Source organism: Odocoileus virginianus, chromosome 20, assembly GCF_023699985.2.
Source record: "Odocoileus virginianus isolate 20LAN1187 ecotype Illinois chromosome 20, Ovbor_1.2, whole genome shotgun sequence".
NCBI lineage: Eukaryota > Metazoa > Chordata > Mammalia > Artiodactyla > Cervidae > Odocoileus > Odocoileus virginianus.
The window spans coordinates 20736439-20761196 of NC_069693.1; the positions used below are offsets into that span (position 1 = coordinate 20736439).

General features: G+C 45.7%; 1 protein-coding gene across 2 annotated transcripts; it reads right to left on the bottom strand.

Moving 5' to 3' along the window:
• Window positions 1–11580: 11580 nt before the first annotated feature.
• On the bottom strand, window positions 11581–23551 carry CCNE1 (cyclin E1). 2 transcript variants are annotated; one of them, XM_070451024.1, is made up of 12 exons: window positions 23312–23551; window positions 22795–22843; window positions 22600–22687; window positions 22309–22368; window positions 18421–18572; window positions 18167–18302; window positions 14961–15107; window positions 14316–14411; window positions 13756–13890; window positions 13538–13649; window positions 13287–13444; window positions 11581–12978 (listed from the first exon to the last, which is right to left on the bottom strand). In XM_070451024.1, exons 2-12 carry the CDS (start codon window positions 22812–22814, stop codon window positions 12856–12858), a joined length of 1227 nt encoding a protein of 408 aa, XP_070307125.1. In that variant the 5' UTR covers window positions 22815–22843; window positions 23312–23551; the 3' UTR covers window positions 11581–12855. The 2 variants fall into 2 exon arrangements, with proteins under 2 accessions (XP_070307125.1, XP_020752769.1); XM_020897110.2 differs by having other exon boundaries at window positions 22309–22377; window positions 23312–23550.
• Between the last annotated feature and the right edge of the window lie 1207 nt (window positions 23552–24758).

Sequence of the window (24758 nt, forward strand, 5' to 3'; positions counted from 1 at the left end):
TTCCGTTTGGTTTGGGGGTTCATGTAAACTGGTTAATGGAATAACCAGGCCTTGGCTTTTCATGCAGTGCAGCCACGGACCCTGAAACCAGCCTCTGTCGTGCCCCCTCCCTAACCCCATGACCTTGGACAAGTTGCTGAATCTCCCTCTATCTGAACCCTTTTGTCTGAAATAGAGGTGTGGGAGAATTAAATGACTAAACTAGAGCCTTAACAACAGTGCCGTGCACACTGTTGGGAGCACTCAGGCCAGGACTAAGAACTCGGCTTTCTTGCTGTCTGAATCGAAATCCAACCCTTGAAGTCAGTTCTTCTCTAAAGATCTTTTTTATGGAAGGTACTGTGAATGCACCATGGAACAGCCACTTGCCCTGATGCAGTCCCTGAGACATGTCAGGACAGTCAGACAAGCCTGTGTGGTGACCCAGAAACTGAAGCCTTCTATTTGCCTCCTCCCAGCTCACTTACCTACTAGCCAGTGTCAGCATGTCTGTCTCTGATAATGCTACTTGTTTTCTCCCCACCCCCACCCCAGGACCAAGGGCCACTCATGTTTGGCTGCCCCTGGTTTGATGGTGCCTCCCTGAACAGTAGTGGAATGTTGGATTCATGCCTTTATTCTACTAAGGGGGGCAGGTCTATGCAGAGTGGTCTTCTGGGTGGCAAACAAATGCTTTGTGCCCGAGAGGCACAGGCTAGGTGCTTTGACTAGTGAGGACCCTCCTAATCTCTGTCTTTTTTACTGCAGGCCAGATGGGGGATCTTGGGTGCTGGTCTAAGGAAGAGGAAAATGGAAGTAAAACACAGGGAAACCTAGCAGACACCAGAGAGGAAAATTGCAGGGTTTGAGAGTGAAGCAGACTTCAGTGTTAGGCTGCTCCTACCCTGAGACCAGGTGTGGGGCAGGCTTTCCCACAGGGGTGTCTAGAACCTTCCCTGCATCTTGGACCTGGCACAGAGGCCAGCACTGTGGAGTCAAGGGCGTTGAAGGGTTGAATGACAGTGGCCCCACACTTACCGTAAGATGAACATTGTTGAAAGCAGGATTTTTGCAGCGCTCTCAGAGCATGCTCACATCTTTGCTGTCAACCATTGTTTGGGAGAGTTTTGTTATTTGTTTCTGTGTTTACTGCTGTTTTCTCCACACTAGCATCCCTTCATCCTTTCTGTGAGGCCAGGTAGTTCACATGGCACTGATTCCATCCCAGCTGGCTCCTGCCTGGCTAATCAGAGCACTTCATCCTCCTGGCCACAGTGATTAGAGAAGAGACAGGTATGTAACCCACTGGACCCATGAAAATCATCCCCAGGACTTTGGCTAGAGATTGAGGAGGGACTTGCTGGTAGAAGTATCAACTTGGAGATACTGGCAGATGTCACATGGAAGATGAGATAGGCATAGAACAAAGCTAAGCTGAGCAATGGAATTAGATTCCAGAGGACAGCATGCAAACACCCAGATCCAGCCATGCCATGCCTGAGGCTAAATACGTCCCTGGGCTATCCAGAGGTCTGTATCCAAGAATTTCTTTTTTTCTCCTGGCTGTTTGAATTGTGTTTCACTTGCCAGTGACTGTCTTTCTGTCATATGACCCTCCAGTGGAGCCAAGACCGCAGCCATCATTTCTGGATAAGAAAGAAATGTGAGCCCTGGGTACTCAGGGTCACATGACTCATCAGAGGTGGACCCAGCCTAGAAGTGTCTCTCCTGGTGTCTCTAGCAGGGGCTCCTGCCTCCTCTGGCCTCTCTCTAGACCCCCTGCTCTGGCCTCCTTCTCTGGCCTTCCTGACCAGTGAGTCTGTGGCCACCCAGCCCACAGGTGACCTTCACTCTGTGTTTGCTGGCCTTGTGCACTCTAGGTCTGTGTTGTCTATAACTGTATCTTCAGGTTCCAGCATAGATGCTCTTGGCAGATACTGGTGGAGAGAATTAATGGGAATTATAATTCCTGTGGCCTGCTGGGATTTGAAGGTGGGGATTTCAGAAAATCAGGAAACCCCAGAGCTTCCTCTCTCCCACCCTGACACCTGCCCTTGACATGCGTGGCAGCCTCTTGCCCCCACTTTTACTGACTGCCTCAAAACCCTCCCTCGTGGCTTAACTGGTAAAGAACCGCCTGCAGTGTGGGAGATCTGAGTTCTGTCCCTGGGTTGTGAAGATCCCCTGGAGAAGGGAATGGCTCCCCACTCCAGCATTCTGGCCTGGAGAATTCCATGGCCATATACAGTCCATGGGGTCGCAAAGAGTCCATGGGGTTGCAAAGAGTGGGACACAACTGAGCGACTTTCACTCAAAACCCTCAACCATTTCCCTGCACCATCTCATGGATGGCCATGTGGCCAGTCTTGGGTCATTGAGTGAGAGATGAGTTTTCACTATTCCTCCCCACCCTGGATCCCCCTGCCCGACTCCAAAGGCCCAGGCACAACAGAAACACCCTGACAGGCCATGACTGCTCCCTACCAGCACACCAGAAGGGGTGAATAGAATTGTTCAAGAGGTGAGAGCTTGGTGCCCATAAGCAGGCTGTGCACCTCCTGAAATGTGCAGCAGCACATCTGTCCAGAGAAAAAGGGAGGCCCAGAATTGCAAGCTTTGTTATTTTTGCCTTTTGGTGTGAGGGGCCATCTGTGCAGGTTTGAGCTTGTCTGGAGGAAACCAGGATTTGTAGATGAAATTCAAATGTAGGATTACTTTGCAGGCTGTCACACTGAGACTTTCTCCAGGAGCTGGGGCTGCAGTGCTGATATTTTTATAGCAGTGGAGTGTGCCAGAGGCCAGCAGCTGCTGGGCGTAAGTGAGCACATGGGGCCCTCCAGCAGCCTCTCGGCACTGGTCTTCTCTCAGCGTGGGCTCCACCAAGGGTGCCAGCCTGGGTCACTAGCTATGTGAATTGGCCCCCACTGCCTGGGAAGAGGGGCCCTGGAGGATAGAAAGGCAGATGCGGCAGGGAGGAGGTTGGCAGTGCTGGAGAATGGGAGCCAGAGCAGCTCTGACCCCCTCCATCATCACCATCAGTTCCTTCCAAACAACCTCAATAAACACTAAGTTGCAGATGCATCCTCAGGATATACCACAGCTCCTACCTTCAGCAGCAGGGCACTCTCAAGCCCCCTGCTTAGAAATTCCACAACTGTCCTGCCTGAGCTACAGGAGGATATGACCACATTGGGATCCCTTCTAGGGTCTTCCCACAAACCAGGGCTACCTGGCATGGGGATGAGGGCACATGCCAGTGGGAAGTGTGCAGGAAAGCCATCAAAGCCTATCCTGAAAGCCCTCTGTGGGGTGTCCAGCTGAGGGTCTGGTACAGGGCTCTGCAGTTTGTACACCACCCCATGCATCCTGGGCTAGTGAAGCTGGTGTTCAGACAATGGCAGGGGTGTCAGGTGTGCACATTTGTCTCATTCATTTGCAACAGAAAACATTGTTTATCACCTGCACGCTTTCCTTGGGCTTCTCTCCTGGGACAGAGGTGCAGCAGCACATTATGGGGTAGCATGAGGAGAAGAAGGAGAAAAGGACACTGAGGTTTATCACACTGGAGTGCGGAAACTCTTCAAGGCCATTGCTGACAACTCCTGGGTTCTGAGGTGGAAGGATGACAGCAGACGTGGGCAAATAAATAATTCATGACAACTTCAGTCACTGCCATGCCCCCGGCACATATACCCTTTCTAACTTATGCTAAAACAACAAAATTTAGTAATAAGAGATAGGGACTGTGGGAGGAAAGCAACTCAACCTCCTTTTTTCTTTCTTCAAAAAGAACCCTTAGGTGAAGGATGTGATTTAAGGTATATCAAATAAAAGCAAGAGAATTCCAGAAAAACATCTACTTCTGCTTTACTGACTATGCTAAAGCCTTTGACTGTGTGGATCATAACAAACTGTGGAACATTCTTAAAGAGATGGGAATATCAGACCACCTTACCTGCCTCCCGAGAAATCTGTACAGAGGTCAAGAAGCAACAGTTAGAACTGGATATGGAACTATGGACTGGTTCTAAATTGGAAAAGGAGTATGTCAAGGCTGTATATCGTCACCCTGCTTATTTAACTTATATGCAGAATACATCGTGCAAAATGCCGGGCTGAATGAAGCAGGAGCTGGAATCAAGATTGCTGGGAGAAATATCAATAACCTTAGATAGGCAGATGACACCACCGTTATGGCAGAAAGTGAAGAGGAGCTAAAGAGCCTCTTGATGAAGGTGAAAGAGGAGAGTAAAAAAGCTGGTTTAAAACTCATCATTTAAAAAATAAAGATCATGGGATCCGGTCCCATTACTTCATGGCAAATAGATGGGTAAACAATGACAGACTTTATTTTCTTGGGCTCCAAAATCACTGCAGATGATGACTGCAGCCACAAAACTAAAAGACACTTGCTCCTTAGAAGAAAAACTATGACCAACCTAGGCAGCATATTAAAAAGCAGAGACATTACTTTGCCGACAAAAGTCCGTCTAGTCAAAACTATGGTTTTTCCAGTAGTCATGTAAGGATGTGAGAGTTGGACCATAAAGAATGCTGAGCGCCGAACAATTGATGCTTTTGAACTGTGGTGTTGGAGAAGACTCAAGAGTCACTTGGACTGCAAGGAGATCCAACCAGTCCATCCTTAAGGAAATCAGTCCTGAATATTCGTTGGAAGGACTGATGCTGAAGCTGAAACTCCAATACTTTGGCCACCTGATGCCAAGAGCTGACTCATTAGAAAAGACCCTGATTCTGGGAAAGGCAGAAGGAGAAGGGGACAACAGAGGACAAGATGGTTAGATGGCATCAATGACTCAAGGGACATGAGTTTGAGCAAGCTCCAAGAGATGGTGAAGGACAGGGAAGCCTGGCGTGCCGCAGTCTTTGGGGTCGCAAAGAGTGAGACACAACTGAGTGACTGAACCACAAAATACTGCGTGCACACACACACACACACACACACACACACCCTCCCTGCCTGTCACCACCCAGGTGACCCATTACCCACACAAGAGTACCTGTACATGGAGTTATGGAGAAGCAGGGTGGAGGAGGATGGGGGCAGGGCCCGGCTGGGGACACAGCAAATGACCATCACCAGGCAGGACTGCTGTTGGCATCGCCAGGGAGAGCCAGGGTGCGCAGATGATGGGGGAAGGGCCCAGAGGAGTTCTTCCAGGGCCTTGCTGGGCTCCAGGCTCATGCTGGGCCCGATTAACTGGGTAGACAGACCTTTTCTCTTTTTTTAAACAGAAAAGGATGAAATCATTAGCATCAATTGAGCATATTCAGTGTAGATTACTGACGTGTCATTGTTGTGAGGATAAAAGAAATACAATTAATAAAACCCATCCAGACAGCCTTTTGTGCTTCCCATAAATTCTTTATTGGCTTCTGCATCTATCTCACCCACAGACAAGCCCTCTCTTTCCGCTGCCCTGGACACTGCTAAAATGAACAGTGCAGAAAATCACTCCTGAGATCTGGAAACTCATCTTTTCTATGGTAATTTGTCTTCTTATGCCTCAGTTTTCTCCATCACAGAGGCAGATTGAGAGCATTTTCCAGTAGCACAGGGCAGAATTCCATTCAGGGAGGAGCAAAGCCCACCCTAAGGTCGAGGCTTCTGAGGGAGGCCCAAGGTCCCTCCCACTCAAGACCCTGTTCAGGCCACCTGGCAGGACCAGGAACTTTTCAGGTTCAGCCTTTGGGTAGAGGTCAGTTTTCTGGCAGCAGCCCTGGAATCACACCTGCCCAAACTCTGGCCTTGATGTGCACTAGCTGGGCTGAAAGTCAAAGGTCACCCTGAGGGTCACCAGGAAGCCTGGAGGCCCAGGAGGAGGTGAGGCAGCTCTCAGCCCCCAGGAGGCTTCCCGCCACCTGCTTGCCAGTCTGACGTCTGCTGCATGCTCTTGCCTTCCTGACATCTAGAGAAACGAAACTCCTTTGCATGACAGGAAGTAGGGGGTGGCTCCCTAAAGTGTGATTGAGAACCTGAAAATACCCTAAACCCATCTCTTATCACCACCTGGAAGACTAGAGTCTGAAGAGAAACAGAAAGCAATTCAACCCCTCAGAGGCACGTGCTGTGGCCACACTGCCCGCTAGGTGGGTGAGGAACCAGAGGCCCAGGGCAGGCAAATGATGAGCTAAAAGCCCTACATGCCTTTGAGTGATGGCCAGCTGAGATTCTCCCATAAAATCCAGAAGTCTGAAACTTGCCTGTGGGAGCCAGGCAGATAAAGAACATACCTTTGGACACCAAGACATTTTGTCCTGAAAATTAAACATGTTCAAATACTCTATACTTCAGAGAGAAATTTGCCCTCTCTGCCACTTTTCTTGAGACATTCCACTTTCTTGATCTATACTGTTTTCTCACTTTTGATGAGTCATGGGTCACCTAAGGAAAGATCAAAGCAGCGGGTCCTGCAAGGCAGCAGGGAGTATGGTGGGAACGCAAGTTCTCTGCAGACTGATGGTGCTGCCCAGCCCTGGGAGCCATGTCTGTATGTGAACTCTCCCAAGTTTTAAATGTTGGCTCAAATGTTTTCAAACCCCTCTTGCAGCCCAGACACAACAAACCCGGCACACCAGCGTAGGACACACAGCCCTGAGGTGGCGCCTCTAGATCTGTCCTGTCTGCTGCAGGGACCCCCACAGCCTCTGGGATGGGGTACACAGAACTCCACTTCAGACCAAGTCATTACCTCACACAGATCAAATGTTCACTGCCCATGTCTTAACAAGAGATAGCTTGGTTAGGTGCTTAGCAAGGGCGACACAGAACCTTCTGGATGACCTGGGCTGTGACTGTTACGATATGTTAACTTTGCACTTTTATTTTTCTATTAAGGAAGGCACTGCTAGGCTGCTTCACCACAGTCTGGAGAATGCATGATGCCTGTCTGATGATGCATTGGAGCCTGGGCACTTGCTTGTCATCCCACTCTTGCAACCCTCCCAGGAACTATATGGCTCCTTTGCTCAGAGAAGGACTGTAACAGAGACAGAGGCCTGATTCTTTCCTGTTGATGTTTAGCTTTTCAATCTTAATGTTGGTAGTGTATATTCTCCTGGGCATGGAAAAGAAGAAACTTAATGAAAGTGATTATACATGTAAGAATCACTCCATGTACACATGGAGAAAATATTTAATGTGCCAGACCCTGAAATTATGTGCTAAGCAATGAAATAAACTGGCAAGCCACCACTGAAAAATAAAAACAAAAGAACAAGTTTTTATGTGCATTTTAAACTACTTAGAGATGATACAGTTGAAGGAAACAACAAATATTTTCACTTATTCATATGTTAGTTGTATGAACAGAAAAAATTCCTGAGCAATGTACACTCTTTTAACACCAAAACAGAATGGCATTTCTGGGGAGTTTTCACTTTTGATGTTGTATGTGTTTGTAGTATTCTAACATTATAACAAACATGCTCCACTATTGTAATTATAGGAAAACCAACAAAGTTAAATAATAGCAATTTTACTGGGAAGAAAAGATGACATTACTAAAGGGCTGGAGCAGATGTGGGAAGGCAGGAACTCTCACACTCCTCACCTGGGAGAATAAATTGGCACAGTTTGGGGAAGTAACTGACCACGTCTAGCAAGCCGCAACAGCACATGCCCTTTGACGTGGCAATTCCCCATCTAGGAATGTGCCCTAGGGAATTAGCACACATGGCACACGTGTGCACAAGATGTGGACTGCAGCACTGTCTGTGATGGTGAAAAAAATGGGAAACCTACATGTGTACATCTAGAAGGTATACACTGTGGCATATTCATTCAAGAGCAAACTCTTACCACAGTTGAAAATGAGTAGACCCTATCCTACAGGTATCAATGTGGGTAAATGTTGAAAATAATGTTGAAAAAGATAGCAAGTAGTATTATGATGTGTAAGGGATTTTTTGTTTGTTTGTTTTGGCTGCACGAGCTATTCATTGTGGCATGCGGGGTCTATCTCTCGTTGTGGCTCATAGACTGTAGAACATGGGCCCATCAGTAGTTGTGGCCCAAAGGGTTAGTTGCTCCAAGGCAGGTGGAATCTTCCCAGATCATGAATCAAACCCACATCCCTTGTGTTGGAAGGCAGATTCTTAACCACTGACCACCAGGAAAGTCCTGATGTGTGAGGTTCTATTACATTTATGTGAATTTTAAAAACACCCAAAGCAGTGGTCCTGTAAATCTATTGCTTATGAATCCAAATGTAAATGATAGAATTCTAAATGTATGTGTGGAAATCATCCACTTGGACCTCAGGGTGGTGGTGTCCTTTGAGGAGGAAAGAAACACTGTGGGATTAGGGAGGGTCACCAGGGGGCCAGCAAGTGTGTCTGTGTGAGAAGTCAAGGGAGGGCAGAGGTTTCTGGAGGGAAGGTGGGGGTCAGCTGTGCTAAGTGTGGCAAAGATGCCCCATGAGATGAAGGCTAAAGGGTACCACATGGCCATTAGCTTTGCTCTGTGGCCATCTTAGGTGGCCTTGGCAGGGTAGTGTGTGGTGAGTGGGGCAGAAGCCCCGCTGGAGGAGCCTGCAGGAGGAGGGAGACCAGGTGTATATGATACTTTCCGGGAGGCTGCCCAGGAAGGGTAGGAGCAAGATGGAGCTGAAGCCTGGGGAGGGCCAGGGGGCAGGCTTGCGGGGAGGAGCCTGTGGAGGCTAAAGAGCACATCAGAGCAAGTGCCATGTGTTCTTGAGTCCGCACTGCAGGGCTACTCCCGGCTCAGGCCTCAGTCTGACAGCATGCCTTTGTATTACCACCACCACCAGCAGCAATAATAGCAAGGGCAACTGTCTGTTATTGTTTCTTTTTAACGTTCTAGGTGCTAGGCTAAGACTTTTTATGCATTCTCCCGTTTAATCTCCCTCTTAACTTATGGAACAAAGACTGTTATTACCATTACCATTTCACATCTGAGGATTACTAGGCCTGGCGAACTTAAGCATGGTGCCCCAAATCACATTGTGAAAATGGCAGGGAAAGGTCCCAGGTAACTGCCTCCAGAGCCCAATGAAGAAATGACATCAGTGTAGATCCAGAAAGGGTCCTCTTACTGCAGGAGATGAGGTTTCTGCTGGCTGAGGCTGCAGAGGTGCAGAGGCCAAAATCGCTATTGTCTGGGAGTGATGCAGGGCAGCCCCCACGCAGGGCCAGCTGAAGGTACTTTCCTCGATGCCCCATCGCCTTCCTGCACAGTCACTTTCCTGTGGTGCAGAAGCATGACTCTGGGCTTGTTTTCTCAACCTCTGTGTCCACACATTGCTCTGAGCCCTCACTCTCCACCCCTCACACCAGCTCTTCTGCCAGCAGTGTCAGCCCCATCTTGAGCTTAATGTGCAGAAGCCCTTTGTGATGTAGCCTCTGTCACCTCATCTGCCTTTGTCTCCTGCCACTCCACTTTTCCAGGACTGCTTGGAAGGACTCAACAGCCTCCCTCCCGAGCGCAAGCACAGCTTCCACTCCATGCTTGCATTTCATACCGCTGCCCTCTGAATTCCAGCTGTTCTTCTGTCTCCCAGGCTCTCCCGAGCTCTCGGACTCTTCCCGCTGTGCGTTCATCTCCAGAGTTAGTACAGCCTAGCACACAGCAGGGGCTCCCATGGGAGGCCAGCTCACTGTGTCATGCCAGGGAAGCCAGCATTAGACACTCAGATGCTACACAATTTTTGGAATTGGCATTGATCAGGAAAATTATTTGAGGGGGCAGAGAGAGTGTTTATTGAATAAAAGACAGCATTGCCCTCTTGTCTGAGGCTCTTGGGAAATAGTACCTGTTAGCTTGTGAAACTGAGCACATTAGAGTCTTCTGAAGTTAAATTTGAAATTGGGATGAGGTAGGAAAAATTTATGCTCATTGAATACAAAATGCAATTGTCTGTCATTGCAGGAACTAAAGTATCTGCCACAAATTATATTTAAGACTCTATTGTCACAGGCAGATTAGCTAATGCTTGATTTTAAGTATAGGCTTCTAATGCTATTACTCCTGGTTAGCTCTGCCTGGCAGGTAACCTTGTGGAACAAATGACTGCATTGCTTGAATAACATATTTGATCAAACAGGACAATTCTTTCAAAAATTGAGTTCTCTGTGGCAATTTGAGACCTGTAATCAGCAAATTAGATGATTACAGCAGGGATAAAAATAGTCTTCTAACAATGTCCAAGGTATAAATGTGATTTGAATTTCAAAATGCTAAACATGTGGTAGGAAAATGCACGGTTGGATAAATATGACTAGACATTATCAGATTTGATTTCTCTTTCCATCCCTGCTCTGAGGTAGAGCCTAATTTTGCCCAAATAAACTTCAATCTCTTTTGTGCCTGAGTTGGAGAATAGAAGTGTATCCACACACTAAGCTCTAAGTCTTAATGGACCCACAACTCTGTTTACTGGTTCTTGGTCTCAAGAACAAGTCAAGGTGAAGCACAGCATCTTATTCTCCCACTGGTATAAAATGACCTCTGTGAAACAGGCTGTCCAGGTTCCACACATGGGAGATGGCCTTGGAAAACCTTCAACACCCACCACTTGAAGATCTGTTTTCTTTCTTGGGCACAGGGGCCACAGACCTGACAGCAGCTTTAATGAGGGCTGCTATGTAAATTCTGTGAGTTCGGGTGCGACATGAGGATGTGGTGTGCTCTACCACAATCGAATCAGTCTTCATGATTGGTTGATAAATTACCCCTCCCTTCTCTGGGTCCTTCCTCTGACACATCTTTGCCTCATAGCATTTGTTCACCAGAGCTGACTAGAGCTGCCACTTCCACCCCTGCTATCTGTTTGATATCACATTGCCTCAGTTGGTTTCAGATGAATTGCAAAATAAATTATGATCTGGCAAATGGGTATAGAGCCAACCAGTGAGGGGTCAAAGTTTGTACTGGAACAAGCTCCTTCAAGAGGGGAAACTTGATTTTACTTACTAGTGGCTTAGAGAATTTCTGGCAGAGTCATAGAAAATATTGGATACTATGGATTTCACCTATCCATCTGGGATTTATCCTTTATTAGCACAGATTATCAAGAGCTGCCTGTGGCAACACTGCCATTTAAAAGAATACCGATCTCCAGAAATACAGCACTCTGACAATTTACAAGGCAACCTCATCTCAGCTTACTCAGTAACTAACACTCTTTGCAGTATGACGGCTCACCAGTCCATGAAGTATTTACCTTAAACATGCTTTTGAGCCAATGTTTCCTCACATCTGCCAAACTCTCAAACTTATAAAACAGAAATGTATTTAGTGCCATATTTTTGCACAGAAAATGTCAAATGTAAATTAACCCCTTTTAGGAACTTTCAAGTCACAAATGATCACCATTAAAAACCCACTAATTTAAAGGCAAGAGTATCTCTGAGATGAATAATTAACTAAGTATTATTTGCTAAATGCCATCACATGTATATTTATAATGCATTTATTAAGAAAACTGCATTAAAATGACAGAACTATAACATCACAATTTGAAAAAGTAGGATCACTCTCAAATTTCATATAAATATGGTAGATTAAAAGTGGCTATTTTTCTATTTCAGAGAGATTTTTGCAAAATAACAAATACCAAGTTGAAATAAATGATATTTATTTGCTCATTCACCCTCCCTTAATAAACTCATACAGACCAAAACACGGTGAGAAAATGAAACATAAGACTTGACAAGGCCATCACTTTGAGAATGTCCCACAAAATGTGATGTGAACTGTGCACCTTGGGCCTTAAAGTGGACAGTGACCTCTTCTGTTAGCAAGGCACTTGGTGATTCCATCAATGATCAGGGAACAGACTTTACAAACATCACGGCCTTGAGTTACATGTAATTTTACTTTGCATTTTCTTCTTCAAAGTAGTTTAGGCTACTACATTAACAAGTTCTCCAAATAAAAATTCTTTAGGTTAAGCTTTGGATAAGGACGCAAAGAGTATTAAATAACACTAATCACAGATTCTTTATGACCTTTGTCCTCTGCTTGGGAAGAAATCACACATAAGAATCCTCTTGGATGCAGATGTGACTTCACTACTATCACCATAGCCAGCCAGTGAGCCCACCCAGAGTCACCACTGCATAGGGCATTGTTGGAAGATGCCAATCAGAGCCTCATTCTAGCTCAGGGGCCCTTGGGAGGCCTGTGAGGCTGGCACCTGAAGCTCACTTCAAAAGTTTTCTTTTAATATATTTGTTTGAAAGGCTTGAGCTTTGAGAAGCATGAAGTTAATTAACAAAGAGAACTTGATACAGCCACATTCAAAGTTGACTCCTAACTTAAATTACCAGACATAGCTCATAAAACCAGCTGTCTCAAAGACAGTGTTTTATCTTTATTAAAAAACGGATAAACATAGCAGCACTTGCAAAAACAATAGTTCATAAAAGGCATTGTACACTGTCAACTGATAGTATGGAGAGGCGAGGCCCCCAGCACAGCTGGTGGTGGGCTGTACATCACAACACTCACAACTGCCTGTCCACTTAATGCGACTCAGCCCAGAGCAGCCATGGGGACACCAACAGCAACATGGCACGCTTCAACTTCAAGCCTTTGTTATTCGTGTGAATAGTCAATCAAGTCAAGTATCACCCTCCTTAGCAGCATCTGGAGCACTCATTGGTGTTCTGGAGGTGGCTGGTGTACTTGACCCACTTATTAAAAAAATCTAAGCATTCAATAAAAAACACTTCTCCCTGTCCAATGCCATCCACAGAAACCTGTCGCGGAAGAGACATGCTCTTCTATTTAAATATCTGTAAAAGCTAATGCACGCCTCTGCTGCAGTGGACAGGAGAGAACCTGGAGCAGGCACTTCTGCACAGCTGTCTTTGGTGAGGGTGCTGGTGTGGTCATGCTGATCCCTGCCCACTGCTCTGCTTCTTACTGCTCTGTGGGGGGGTGAGGACTCCAGTGGGGAGAGGAGAAATCCTGTTTTCTTCAGATAATATGGCTTTCTTTGCTTGGGCTTTGTCCTGTTGATAAGAAAAAAGCAAGAAATAGAAATGTTACAATGGAAGAATATATCCTCTGGGCTTCACTTACTTTGTGCTTTTTCCTATGTAGGTGAGTGAAGGAAAAAAAAATAGCAAAGAAAAATCTAAAAGCCTGTGGTCTATATGATACTTAAGAGATAGGATCTGTTGATCCCAATTTTTCTTTTCCAAGGAATTAAAAAGAACTGGAGTCTTTTTAGGATTATCTGGAACCTGTGTGAAGCAAAGTGAAGAGGCTGCCCAGGCAATTTTAAGACTTTGTCTGGGAAACAAGGAACAGTACTGACCAGCAAATCCAAGCTGTTTATATGGGTCTGGATGTTGTGTGCATCTTCAGCAGGAACTCCCCTGAAGTGCTTAAGTTTTGAACTTCCTGTCTCCCTTATAACTATGGCAAATGGAACCATCCACTTGACACACTTCTCTATATCACACCACTGATACCCTGCAATGAAAATACATGTTACGCTCAATTTGAGACGAACAACTGGTTTGTAAGTTTCATATATCTTGTTAATGGACCGGAAAGCCAACATACCTGAAACCTTTTGCATCAGTTCAGATGAAGAGAAATGATACAAGGCAGAAGCAGCAAGTACACCATAAGAAAATTCTAAGCAGCCGACATCCAGGACACAGAGATCTAAAAGCTATGGAGAACAGAACACTAAGGGACATGCCAACATGTATTGCTTCTAGAGTTACTCAGTCTAGTGGTGGGTTAGGGTGCCCCACAGAGGTAGTAGAGCCACTTACCTCTGCAATCTGTATGAAGATTTGCTGAGGATACTGAGGCAGGAGCACTTCATACAAATCATTTAGATATGCAACCTGCATGTATACATTCAACCAGGACACAATGGTCAGGGGACTTAAACGCCACTTAAGGGCCTATGGGAAAACAGAAAACAAACCACTGGTTGAAACAAGAAAAAGACATTTCTATTCCCTTTGGTCCTCTATAGTGTTGGTTGCTCAGTCGTGTCTGACTCTTTGTGTCCCCACAGACTGTACCCCACCAGGATCCTCTGTCCATGGGATTCTTCAGCCAAGAATACTGGAGTAGGTTGCTCTTCCCTTCTCCAGAGGAACTTCCCGACCCAGGGATTGAACCCTCCTCTCCTGCAATGCAGGCAGATTCTTTACTATCTGAGCCACCAGAGAAGCCCCTCTAAAGGAGTTTCAAAATGCAGCCATTTCCCTTGCCACAATGTGTCCAGCTGGAGAACACCTAGCCAGATGCACTCATGCTGAATGTAGAAAAGATATTATGTATGCATTTTTGAAAAGGACTGAAAAATTAACTTGTAACATACCTTCATAATGATTAATTCCATAGTAAGAATTTCATCTCCTGAACAAGCCCCATCTGTAACATAAGCAAACTGGTGCAACTTTGGAGGATAGATTTCCTGAAAGGAAATAAAAGAACATACTACTAGCAAAATGCCCATCTCTTATAGTTTTAACTTATATATTGTACTTCTCAAATTATTTTTTAGTATGCTAACACAGAAAGAAAGAGAGGGTACATTGATGGGATAAATGTAAGAACTACTCTAGTGGTTCAAAATGCATTAATTGTAAAAGAAATGAAACATTCACCCTCATCAATCAATCAACCTTTTACTTACTTAAGAGTTTTTAAAATTTCACCTTTTCAATACCTTTAGCAATGTGTTTGAAAGTTGGGCCCATCTACCCTTCTAATCACACCAAAATTTTACTCCTCTTAGGGAGAAGTTCAATTTTTTTGATTAAAGGAATTAAATTAACCTAAGCATTTTAAATACTCATACTTTTCTTGGTTAATTTCTAGCCTTTTTTTATGTGTGGCTAAACTTTAGAAGGCTTCAAATTAGAAAAATACAAATACAGACAAATAGCTGATCCCTTCCCCTAATCTCAGTGGATCTCAAGAAAAGCATGTACTACATAAAAAAAATTTGAAAATTATTTACCTCAAGTTTGGCAGCAATAAATAAAGATGAAATCCCAATAAGTTGTAAAAGTGTTTTTACAACATTTTGTTGTGTTGCCATATACCGATCAAAGAAATCCTGTGCCAAGTAAAATGTCTCTCTGTGAAGTTTATAGACTTCACATACCTGAAAAAATAGTAAGTTTTAGAATAGTTACTTGAGAAAAAAAAGAAAGACAAAAAAACTTGCCATGATTTTGGTGAAGGATAAAACCAAAGAGACAGAAGCTGGCTTTTTGTAAAGGATGGTTATCTTGTTTATCCCTAAGCACATGCACAATGAAAAACTGGAACTCAGGATAAGGATGAAATGTTCTATGACCTAATATAAGAGCAAAAGCTCACAGGCTGCAGAAAGAAGGTACATTCACAGTCCAGTAAAAGCAGCGTTTCAAGGAAAAACAAAATTTTCTCAAAGAAATATATCCCCCTTTGTAAGTTTCATTATGACGTGAGGAAGGAACTACAATATTTCTTCACAATGAACATCATCAGTATGAAAGTTTGAAAGCTGGAACATAGGTTTATTTAAAGACCACAACACTAAAACACTGTTAATCTAATCACAAGAGGCAAAAGCTTTATTCAAAAGCATTAAATTAAAGACTCAAAGACCTAGGTTCTATCCTAGGCTCCCCTTTAGGAAAACTGATTATAAAATTGAGACAGCATAAATTAGTCCTGCTGTGTTAACCTCAAAGGACTGCTGTGAGATATGGAAAAATAGTGTACATGATGAAGTTGAAAAGGACCAAAGAAATATTAGACCTCAATTCATTACTATCATCAAATGTTTGATTGTGCATTTAAAACTGCTATTCCTAAACAGTATATCCCAAATAAGTACACTTCACAGGATTATAAGTAGGAAAGGCACCAGAGGAAACAACAAACAGAACATTACTAGAAAACTCCATCAATAATCAAAGCGTTTCTAAGTCCATGTGGAACCATGTTTAGTATCAGTCTTTATTAAGTAACACAACTACAATTGGATTAGAAGTGAAATCAGAGCTTATGTTCTCTAAGGAACAAACTTTCAGACCTATTTTACCCAGCTCACCATCAGGCACACTGTGTAAGCATTTCTTTTTTTGCTACACACTTCTTGGATGGGCTGGGGGCTGGGAAATTTAACATCACTGCAGATAAGACTGCCTGTGAACTGCTGACTCACGTTTTGTCCCACTTCAGACATAAAAATTATCATTCTTTTCTATCCTTTCAATAGTATTACATGACTTTTTTGATTGACTTCCAGGGGAAATCATTTCTTTAGGAAGTATCAATTGCATCAATAGCATTATATAAAACAGATCCACTAAGTCACAACATCTTTTGAGTTGAAGCCTAAGAGATTAAAGCATACTACAATCTAATGCTTCAAGGAATTATAAAAAGTTCCAAAAGGCCCAGGAGGGCTATGTGCCATGGTGGGTCTACGGACAACCGTAAGGCCTATAGTTTTAAGCACGCCTGCCAAAGAATTTGTACATTTGTACATTTTCTATGTTGACATTTTCAGGGACCAATAAAGAAAAGCAAATTAAGAATGAAAAAAAGATGTTTTTATGTAATATCTTACATGGCCTACTATGTAAGCTATTGTTTGGTCACTAAATCTGACTCCTTTGCAACCCTAAAAAGGAGATCTGTAGGCTGCCAGGTTCTTCTATCCACAGGATTTCCCAGGCAAGTATACTGGAGTGGGTTGCCATTTTCTTCTCCAGGGGATCTTCCCTGCCGAGAGGTTTCCCAGGTGGTGGAATCTGTGGCTGAGTGGCTCAGTGGTAAAGAATCTCCCTGCCAGTGCAGGAGACTTGGGTTCAATGCCTGGATCAGGAAGATCCCCTGGAGGAAAAAATGGCAACCCATTCCAGTATTCTTGCCCAGAACCCCATGGACAGTAGAGCTTGGCAGTACAGTCAAGGGGGTCATAAAGAGTTGGACATGACTTAGCACGCACACACACATGTAAGCTGTACTTCATATACACTATTTCTAGTCCACACAAACTCTGTAAGGAAAATACTAATAGAAAACATTACAATGAGAAAATCAAGTTAAGTGACTTGCCTGACTGAGGCACAAAGATGGTAAGTGGCAGAAGGAGATTTGACACTAGGACAAGCACAACTAGGGTACACATATACCCCTGTCAATACAAACTTTCTGAAGGGTACATGGCACAGTTTGTTTTTAGGGAATGCGTAGACTCAACTTCCATGTATACTTTCATAAAATGGATCTGCCTAAGATACCCTTCCACTCACAGAAGAAAGCTCATTTTGCACCCACCCAAGGTTTACAGAGGTGTCCAGGTATTTTTGTTAGTCACTCAGTCGTATCTGACTCTTTGCAACCCCAGGGACTGTAGCCTGCTAGGCTCCTCTGTCCATGGAATTCTCCAGGCGAGAACACTGGAGTGGATTGCCATTCCCTTTTCCAGGGGATCCTCCCAATCCAAGGATGGAACTTGGATCTTCTGCATTACAGAAGGATTCTCTACCATCTGAGCCACAAGGGAAGTGGTGTCCAAGAAATGTCTCTTAATCAAGGCACTATTGAGACACCCACACTTCCTCCCAGAAAGAAGTGCACTGCCTATACAACATAACTTCTTATATTTAACAATTATTTACTATAACTTATAATCTTGTTATTTGATCAATTTTTATATGATAATGTGAAGTATAAGAGTGTGATCAATAGAAGATTTGAACAATATATTTTGTTAGGATAAACTGTGGGGAAAGAGAAATGGGTCCCAAGGAGTTAAAATGAAACAATATAAAATTTCTGACTGTTAAAGATAAATTTGTTCATATATTTTTAAAACATTTGATAGTAAGCTATCAAACAGCTGTTACACATTCTACTGTGTACACTTAAAAAGCAATTTAATTAACAAAGATCAAATACTAATATTTATAATTAGTTGGAAAATACAACCTTTGCAACTACTTAAACTTTGAGAAAAAAAATCAGATGCCAACTTAAAAACATCTAAGGGATAAAGAGACTTCAGAAATTCTTTTAAGGAAGCAAAAAAGTTAAACCACTGTAGTATATGTACCACAGAGACACAGAATGTGTCAATGGAATCAAACACATGAAGAGATTACAACATCACAAAAGAATCTAGAAATGGTCAATGCTTCTAGTGAACCAGAAGGCTCAACCTACCTCCATTAACCAATCCAGAAGAATTGCTCGCATTTTAGGCTGCAGAAGAGGGTGCCGCTGCATAAGGTGCTTGTCCCGCAAGTATGTCTTTTCCTTGTTTAACATGATTTTCCATACTTCCTCTCTATTTGCCCAGCTACAAAAAACAAAACCAAGCAAGACACCAAAGACAGGAGTCAGCGTGCATCCAACTAGCGAAGCGGAAGTGCACACAGGGAGCAAGAGACCCAGGAGGCACTCGGTGGTCAGCTTACTTCAGCACAGGCAGTGGCGACACTCTGGATGACGATGGCGTGCACCTCTGAGGCCTGTACGCAGCGTGTGGGTACAGAAGTTCATCCTCTTCTTTGTCAGGTGTGGGAATCAGGGAGCAGGGGTTTTCACAGGCTGTATTACTGTCCCAAGGCTGTAAAATAAAGACATGTTAAAAAATGTTTGATGTAAACCAGCTGTTTTTACATTCATTGATTCGTAAAACAGCCAGTAAAACAAAAAAATGTCTTCACACACCTAGAGCAATCTCCAGGCCTAAATCAATATTCCGGCCTAAACTAAGATGGAGATAGCATAGAAGACACATTAATGACTCCAAGCTTTCATTTTCTCAGGAGTCTATGCAATAAGAACCTAAGAAAACTAGTCAGTAGCATTTTATTCTCCATATCATCATCCTCCTATGAGGTGCGTTAGGGCACAGGAAGGGTAAGACAAAATGCAAACAGATCTTACGTTACCAAAAAAGAAAATCTACTCGTAAGTTCAGTAAGACACTAAGCATGGCTCCAAAAGGGTATTGTGAGATTTGGTCACAATTCAAAAACTTGGGTTTTTTAACAAGTACAACTAACCTAATAAAATGTCTTAAAGGTGAAAGACAGAATTTCCAATAAAAGTATTCACATAAGCACTCCACAACCACAAGTATAAAACTGACTGCCATCTATATTTAGTCTCCTCATTTAATAAAAACCCACCAAATGTGACATCTTCCTTTGGTTGCAGGTCAAGCCAAATATATTACATAATGAGGACCTTTCGTTTTCCTTAATTCAAATGAAAAAAAGGAGTATCTGCCTACTTAAAACCACATCAAGCAACAGTCACAGGATTTACTAAGAAGTCTATAAAGCCTAGATATTCCTGAAGACCTTTGAAACCCCCCCAAAGCCTTGTATAGTAATAAATGCTAAACCATCATTAGAACCCAAACAATGCTTCTTTTAAAAGTTCAGATATTTAATGCAATTTTTAATATTTGGAAAATGTCATTTTGCCATTTAAAGTTTTTTCCTTTTAAAGCTACTTTTATCATCTTACTCTAAATAACTGTGATTGTTCTTTAAAATTATAAAATAGTGAATTTATTGAAGATATGGCATATTAACAATCCTGCAAGCATGGACGCTCTGTTAAAGGTCTGAGACTCTTAGCAATTTTTTTTAAAGCAGAGAGATCATTAATGTTGACTGGAAAAGAGACAACAGAGAGGACTATAAATGAACATGGAAACTTGGGCTCTCCAAGTTGCTGCTTGGAAGATATGGGACAGGGTGGCTATCACAGCACACCGGCCACTTTTAGAGGAAGCCAGAGCACTTTCAGGGTAGTGAGAAGAGCAAAGTAGGATAAAGCCGTCCTCCATCCAATGTGCAAAGAATTGGGCATGCAAATTAACCATGACAGCTCTTGCCAACAGCTGTTGGAGAAGGGCAACATCCTCTTCCAGTTCCAGTATCATGTGCTGGTATCATTTCCTTGACTCAAAAGGGTCATGTTACAACTGCTTTAAGTTGTATTCATTCAAGAATGAATTCTAGTTTTGAAAGCAGAAGCTGGGTGTCACCCTCTACAGCCAAATGGTTGAAATAGTTGAGAACAGACTTTTGGAGATAAAATGGTAACAGTTCCCAACCTGCAGTACGCAGACAAATCAGGTGAACCACAAGCAGGCAAATGGTCCCCAAAGTTGGCCTTTGACCACTGTATGAAGCAGAATAATGAAGTCTATATTCTTTAACTTGAATGTATACCACGTCTCAAAGAAAGCAAGATCAATCTGACTTTAGGAAGGAAGGGGATGAAAGCAAGAGACCAATTTTGATTATTTCTAACCACCTCTTACTCTTTATGCCACTTTTAATGAAGAATGAAACTACCTTATGCAAAATTATGTTCTGAGAAGTAACTAAGAAATTCCAGGACTCCATTTCAATAAACAAGTTGGGTCTCATGCAAAAAATTGAACAGAATGGATATGTTAAATAGACTTTAGACAAAAGAGCATTATTTTCACTGGAAAAAACCTAAGGTAAGAATCAAAGGTTCCATGTGGTCTTGATGCAGCAGTATCACAGAGTTCAGCATGATGGCTACAAGTAGCACAGGGCTACTGAACAGGGCTGAACTATGATAACTCCACAGAAAAATTCTGTGTAATTAACTGGCAAAAAGGTTGTTACCCCACAATTCTAGCTTCATGAATCTACAGAGAAATAACATACGACACTGACTGCTTCATAAATGATGGGTAATTTTCAAGCTATCTACTTTAGACAATGTGTAGAAACCTGTTGTCATTAATCTCTGAACCATGAAAACGCCTTCTAGTGGGAAATAGTATGGCTATTCACATATCACATCGATCAACTCTCTGCAGTCCAGGGACAGGGCCCAAGCCCTGTCTTAGGCACCCTAGGCTCTGCTCCAGTTATCTTTGGAACTGAAACTACTCTAAAACCCCAAGAAGTCAACAGGGACAGCTTTGCTTCATCCTCAGTTAAAAATTCCAATTCAAAACACAGCTGGGAAGACAACCAATCTTGAATTTCACAAAGTTGAGATTCATTTTAGTAGAGACCTACAAAAATTAACTTGTTTGGTTTCAAGTCTTTAGAGGGAGAAAATAAGAAAAAGCAAAAAAAAAAAAGGAAAGAACTTGAAATGCACTGTCTTATTTCTTTTCCTAAAACGAAGTATCTCTTCTTCCAATACAGCAAATAAATCATCAAGCTGTTGTTCAATATTAAGTGGAATCTGCCCAGAAATGCTAATTACTAGGGTCTTGTGTGCAGTAACAACAGCTTTACCATGTATCCCATGGCTTTGAAGACCTTCACTCTTCCAGATCCAGCTGCTATGGCTGTTGCTCACTGTCCTACAAAGTGATGTGCTGCCACTGCTAACCTCATCAGAACCACTTTCCTTGGCTCAAATACTATTCCTGCTCAATTTTTATCTATTATAGTGTCAGAAGGCCTAATCAGTTAGTTTGGAGATAGACTGCTTCCCCTATTGGGGCCATAACTACAGTCTCCAGCCATTTCTGGAGCCAGAGAGATAATACAAGCTTTTTCTGCTAGGGACTTCTGATATTATGATGCTACCATGAACATGCAAGAAATATGGCGGGAACTCCATGAAGGAGGGGCAAGAGAAATGGACTGACTAGTCAATTTGAAAAATGTGTCGAGATGTACATATCATTACACAGAATGTCCTACTAATACTCTGGTGGAGGTCCGATCAAGCTCCAGGCAGCAGTTATCACTGTAAGTAATTGCTGAAGAGGCTAGAAGAACTATCAGAAAGGGGGAAAAAGTTTGAAACCTGATCTAAAGGTGGTGGGAGCAGGGAGGAGAAGTCCTTTAGCACCATGAGGAAATAAACACAAGTGTGGATGGGGCGGGGGGAGTCGCTTATGAGCACACACAAACCCCCATCATCACAGTTACCCAAAGAGCTCTGTGTCCGGAGCCCTTCCACATTCACTAGCCTACAGCCTAGGCTATAGGACAGACTCCGCCCCTGGCTTGCACAGGACTCTGGGTTACTTTCCTCCTCTAACTGAATCTCAGTTTCCTCAAGGGCAAAAGGAGAGGGCTGAGTTATGTGAGGTTCATTCTGGTTCTTCCAGACATCAGCGCATATTTGTAATCTCAGGGATGTCAGTCAGGAACACAGCCCTTCCTGGAATCCCAAGACTGGCAGAGGTCAGTGCCCACTGAAAGGCACAGGGCTCAGTTAGATGAGCTGTGGCCACAGTTAGAGAAAAAGCCTTCATCAGGAGGCAAGCAAGTATGAGACTCCATTTGACCCCAAACAAGGGGAGCCTCAACTTCGACCCAATCAGAAAATGTACCTACCTGACTGCCACACTGGCTTCTCACAGTCCTGTCAATTTTGGCAATTTCTTCATCTGGATCCTGCAAAAACTAACATAAAACAAACCCCACACCCCAAGGAAACACACCAAACAGCCCAAAGACAAAACCACAGACACAGAGAAGAAAAAGAAAGCTAGTAAGGTTATGATCACCATTTCTGCCAAACGCTCCCCCCTTGATCCCTTATTAACAAATACGTGGGCAGAACCCATTCTGGTACCCAGGTAAGATGGGGGGGTATCCTCCCCCACCTGTCTCCTTTGTACTCACAACGGCTACATTTGCCTTTCTTTTCCTGGAGCGAACAGAGACATCGGTGCCACTTTCCTCTTTCATGGTGTCCGGTTCCTTCGCATCCCTGCAAAACCAGGATGGCACCGAGGTAAGAGTTCTACCCAAATCTCGGCCCACCCCTCCCCCACCACTGCACACCTTCCCCTTTCCCGCAGCGGCCAGGCCACTCACCTCTCCTTTTCCCTCGGCATGGCGCTGGGCGCAGGATCAGACCTCAAGCCTGGGGGCACGAAACGGCAGTGGGGTGAGGACGGCAGGCAGAGGGGTCCAGGGCCCGCCGGCCTGTCCCGAGCACCCCTCCCCCTCCCGCGCGGGCGGCGGCGGCGGGAGCCTCCCGGGCCGGTCGGGAAAATGGCCGATGGGCCCGGGGTGGCCTGTCACCCGCGGCGCCACCAGCGGCCCGCGACGCCGGGTCGGAACCCAGGGTGGGGTGGGGGGGCTCAACGCCCCCTGAAGCTCTCGCCGGCCCATCGCCTCCCTGGGGACCCCAGCTGCCTCAGTCTTCCCCTCAACACCTCCCCGTAGCCCGCTTCTGAGTCGCCCTACCGGGGCACCCCGCGCTGACGCCTCCGGGGACCCGGCGACCCGGCCTCGCCCCACCCCCACCCGGGCCCGGCCCGACCCGACCCGGGCGCTCCAGGAGTTCTCGCCCGCCGCGCAGTCCGGCAGCTCGCGGCAGGGTCCTCACCCGAAGCCGTCTCTGCGGCAGGCAGGCAGGCGGCACGAGCCGAGGCCGGAGGCAGGAGGCAGAGGCGAGCGGGAAGCCGGGAGGCGGGAGACGGCGGCGGGCCGAGCGCGCGGCGGTGGCGGGATCCGCGCCTGCCCCCTACACCGCGCTGGCGGCCGAGCCGGCTGCTCCTGCGCCCGGCTAAGAGCGGGACATTTAAAAATCCCAGCGCGCGGAACCGGCCCCCGGACCGCCCTCGCGCCCTCCCGCCACCCTCCGCTCCGCCCCGGCCGGCTCGGAGCCCCTCAGCGGCAGCCAGAGGGCCCGGCCCCGCCCAGCCACCGCCCTCAGGACCGCCCTGCGCGGCGCAGGCCCGCCCAGGCGCTCAGGCCCGCCGGGGGCGAGGCGGGGCTAAGTGACAGGGCCTGCGCGCCGGAGGGGAGGGGCCCTGGGGCCGTGGCGGGGCCTGCGCCGCCCAAGCTGCGGAGCCCGCGCGGGGCGGGACGCGGGGGCTGGCCGGCGCGCGCGGTGGGGCGGAGTTGCGCAGGGCGGGACGCGGGGGCGGCCTGGCGCGAGTGCGGCGGAGGGGCGGGTCGCGGGGCTCTGGGGGCGGAGCCGAGCGGCGCTGGGGCGGCAAAAAGCCGCGTGGCCGGCGCTGGTGGAATGTAAACACGGCGGGCGGCGAGGCTTCGGGCCCCGACTGAGGGGTCCGGCCACTAGACCTGACCTCCGTAGGCCTGCAGCGCGCGCGCACTGTCTCTCCTTGCACGTTTCCCCCGCCCCCGAGACGCAGGGTTCCGGGCCCTGAGTCAGGGTGGGATGTGCCCAAGGTCACAGCGCATGGTTACAGAGACTAGAACCAGGGCCTCAGGCCGCCAGATCGGGGGCCGCCTGTGGAACAGCTGTTACCCCTGGACGTGCGTCCATCCATCTGTCCATGCGTGCGTGTGTTCATTCAGCTAATAGTCTAGCACCTTACCCTCCATGTGTGCCCTTTGCCACAGATTTCCCCCTGAGCATCAGAAGAGCATCAGAAGACCTTTTTGATGCTTGGATTCCATGCAGCCCTCTTTACCTTAAGTATTTACTTCAGCAGGTGGTAAAATCAAATCCACACTCCATGCCCTAGAGGACTCCACCCTCACCCCCTCTCAGACCTTTCCTTCAACTGCCTCCCGTTAGAGCTCCTCCGGCCATCCTCTGTCCTATCTCAGGACCTTGGAATTTGTTGTCCGTAGCTCCGGCCCCTTCCAGCTACATCTTTCCTGAGAATTTCCAGGTCTTCCCCAGGAGTTCCTCTCCACCGCATTGCCCTGCTGTGGCTCCCTCACAGCACTTGCAGCCATATGTCTCTTGTCCTTGTTTGGTTCTCTTCTCCCTGCCTGTCTGTCTTGCTCACTGCTGTATCCCCCAGCTCTTGGCATAGTGCCTGGAGGAAGGGAGGCACTTCAATCTTATTTGTGAAGGA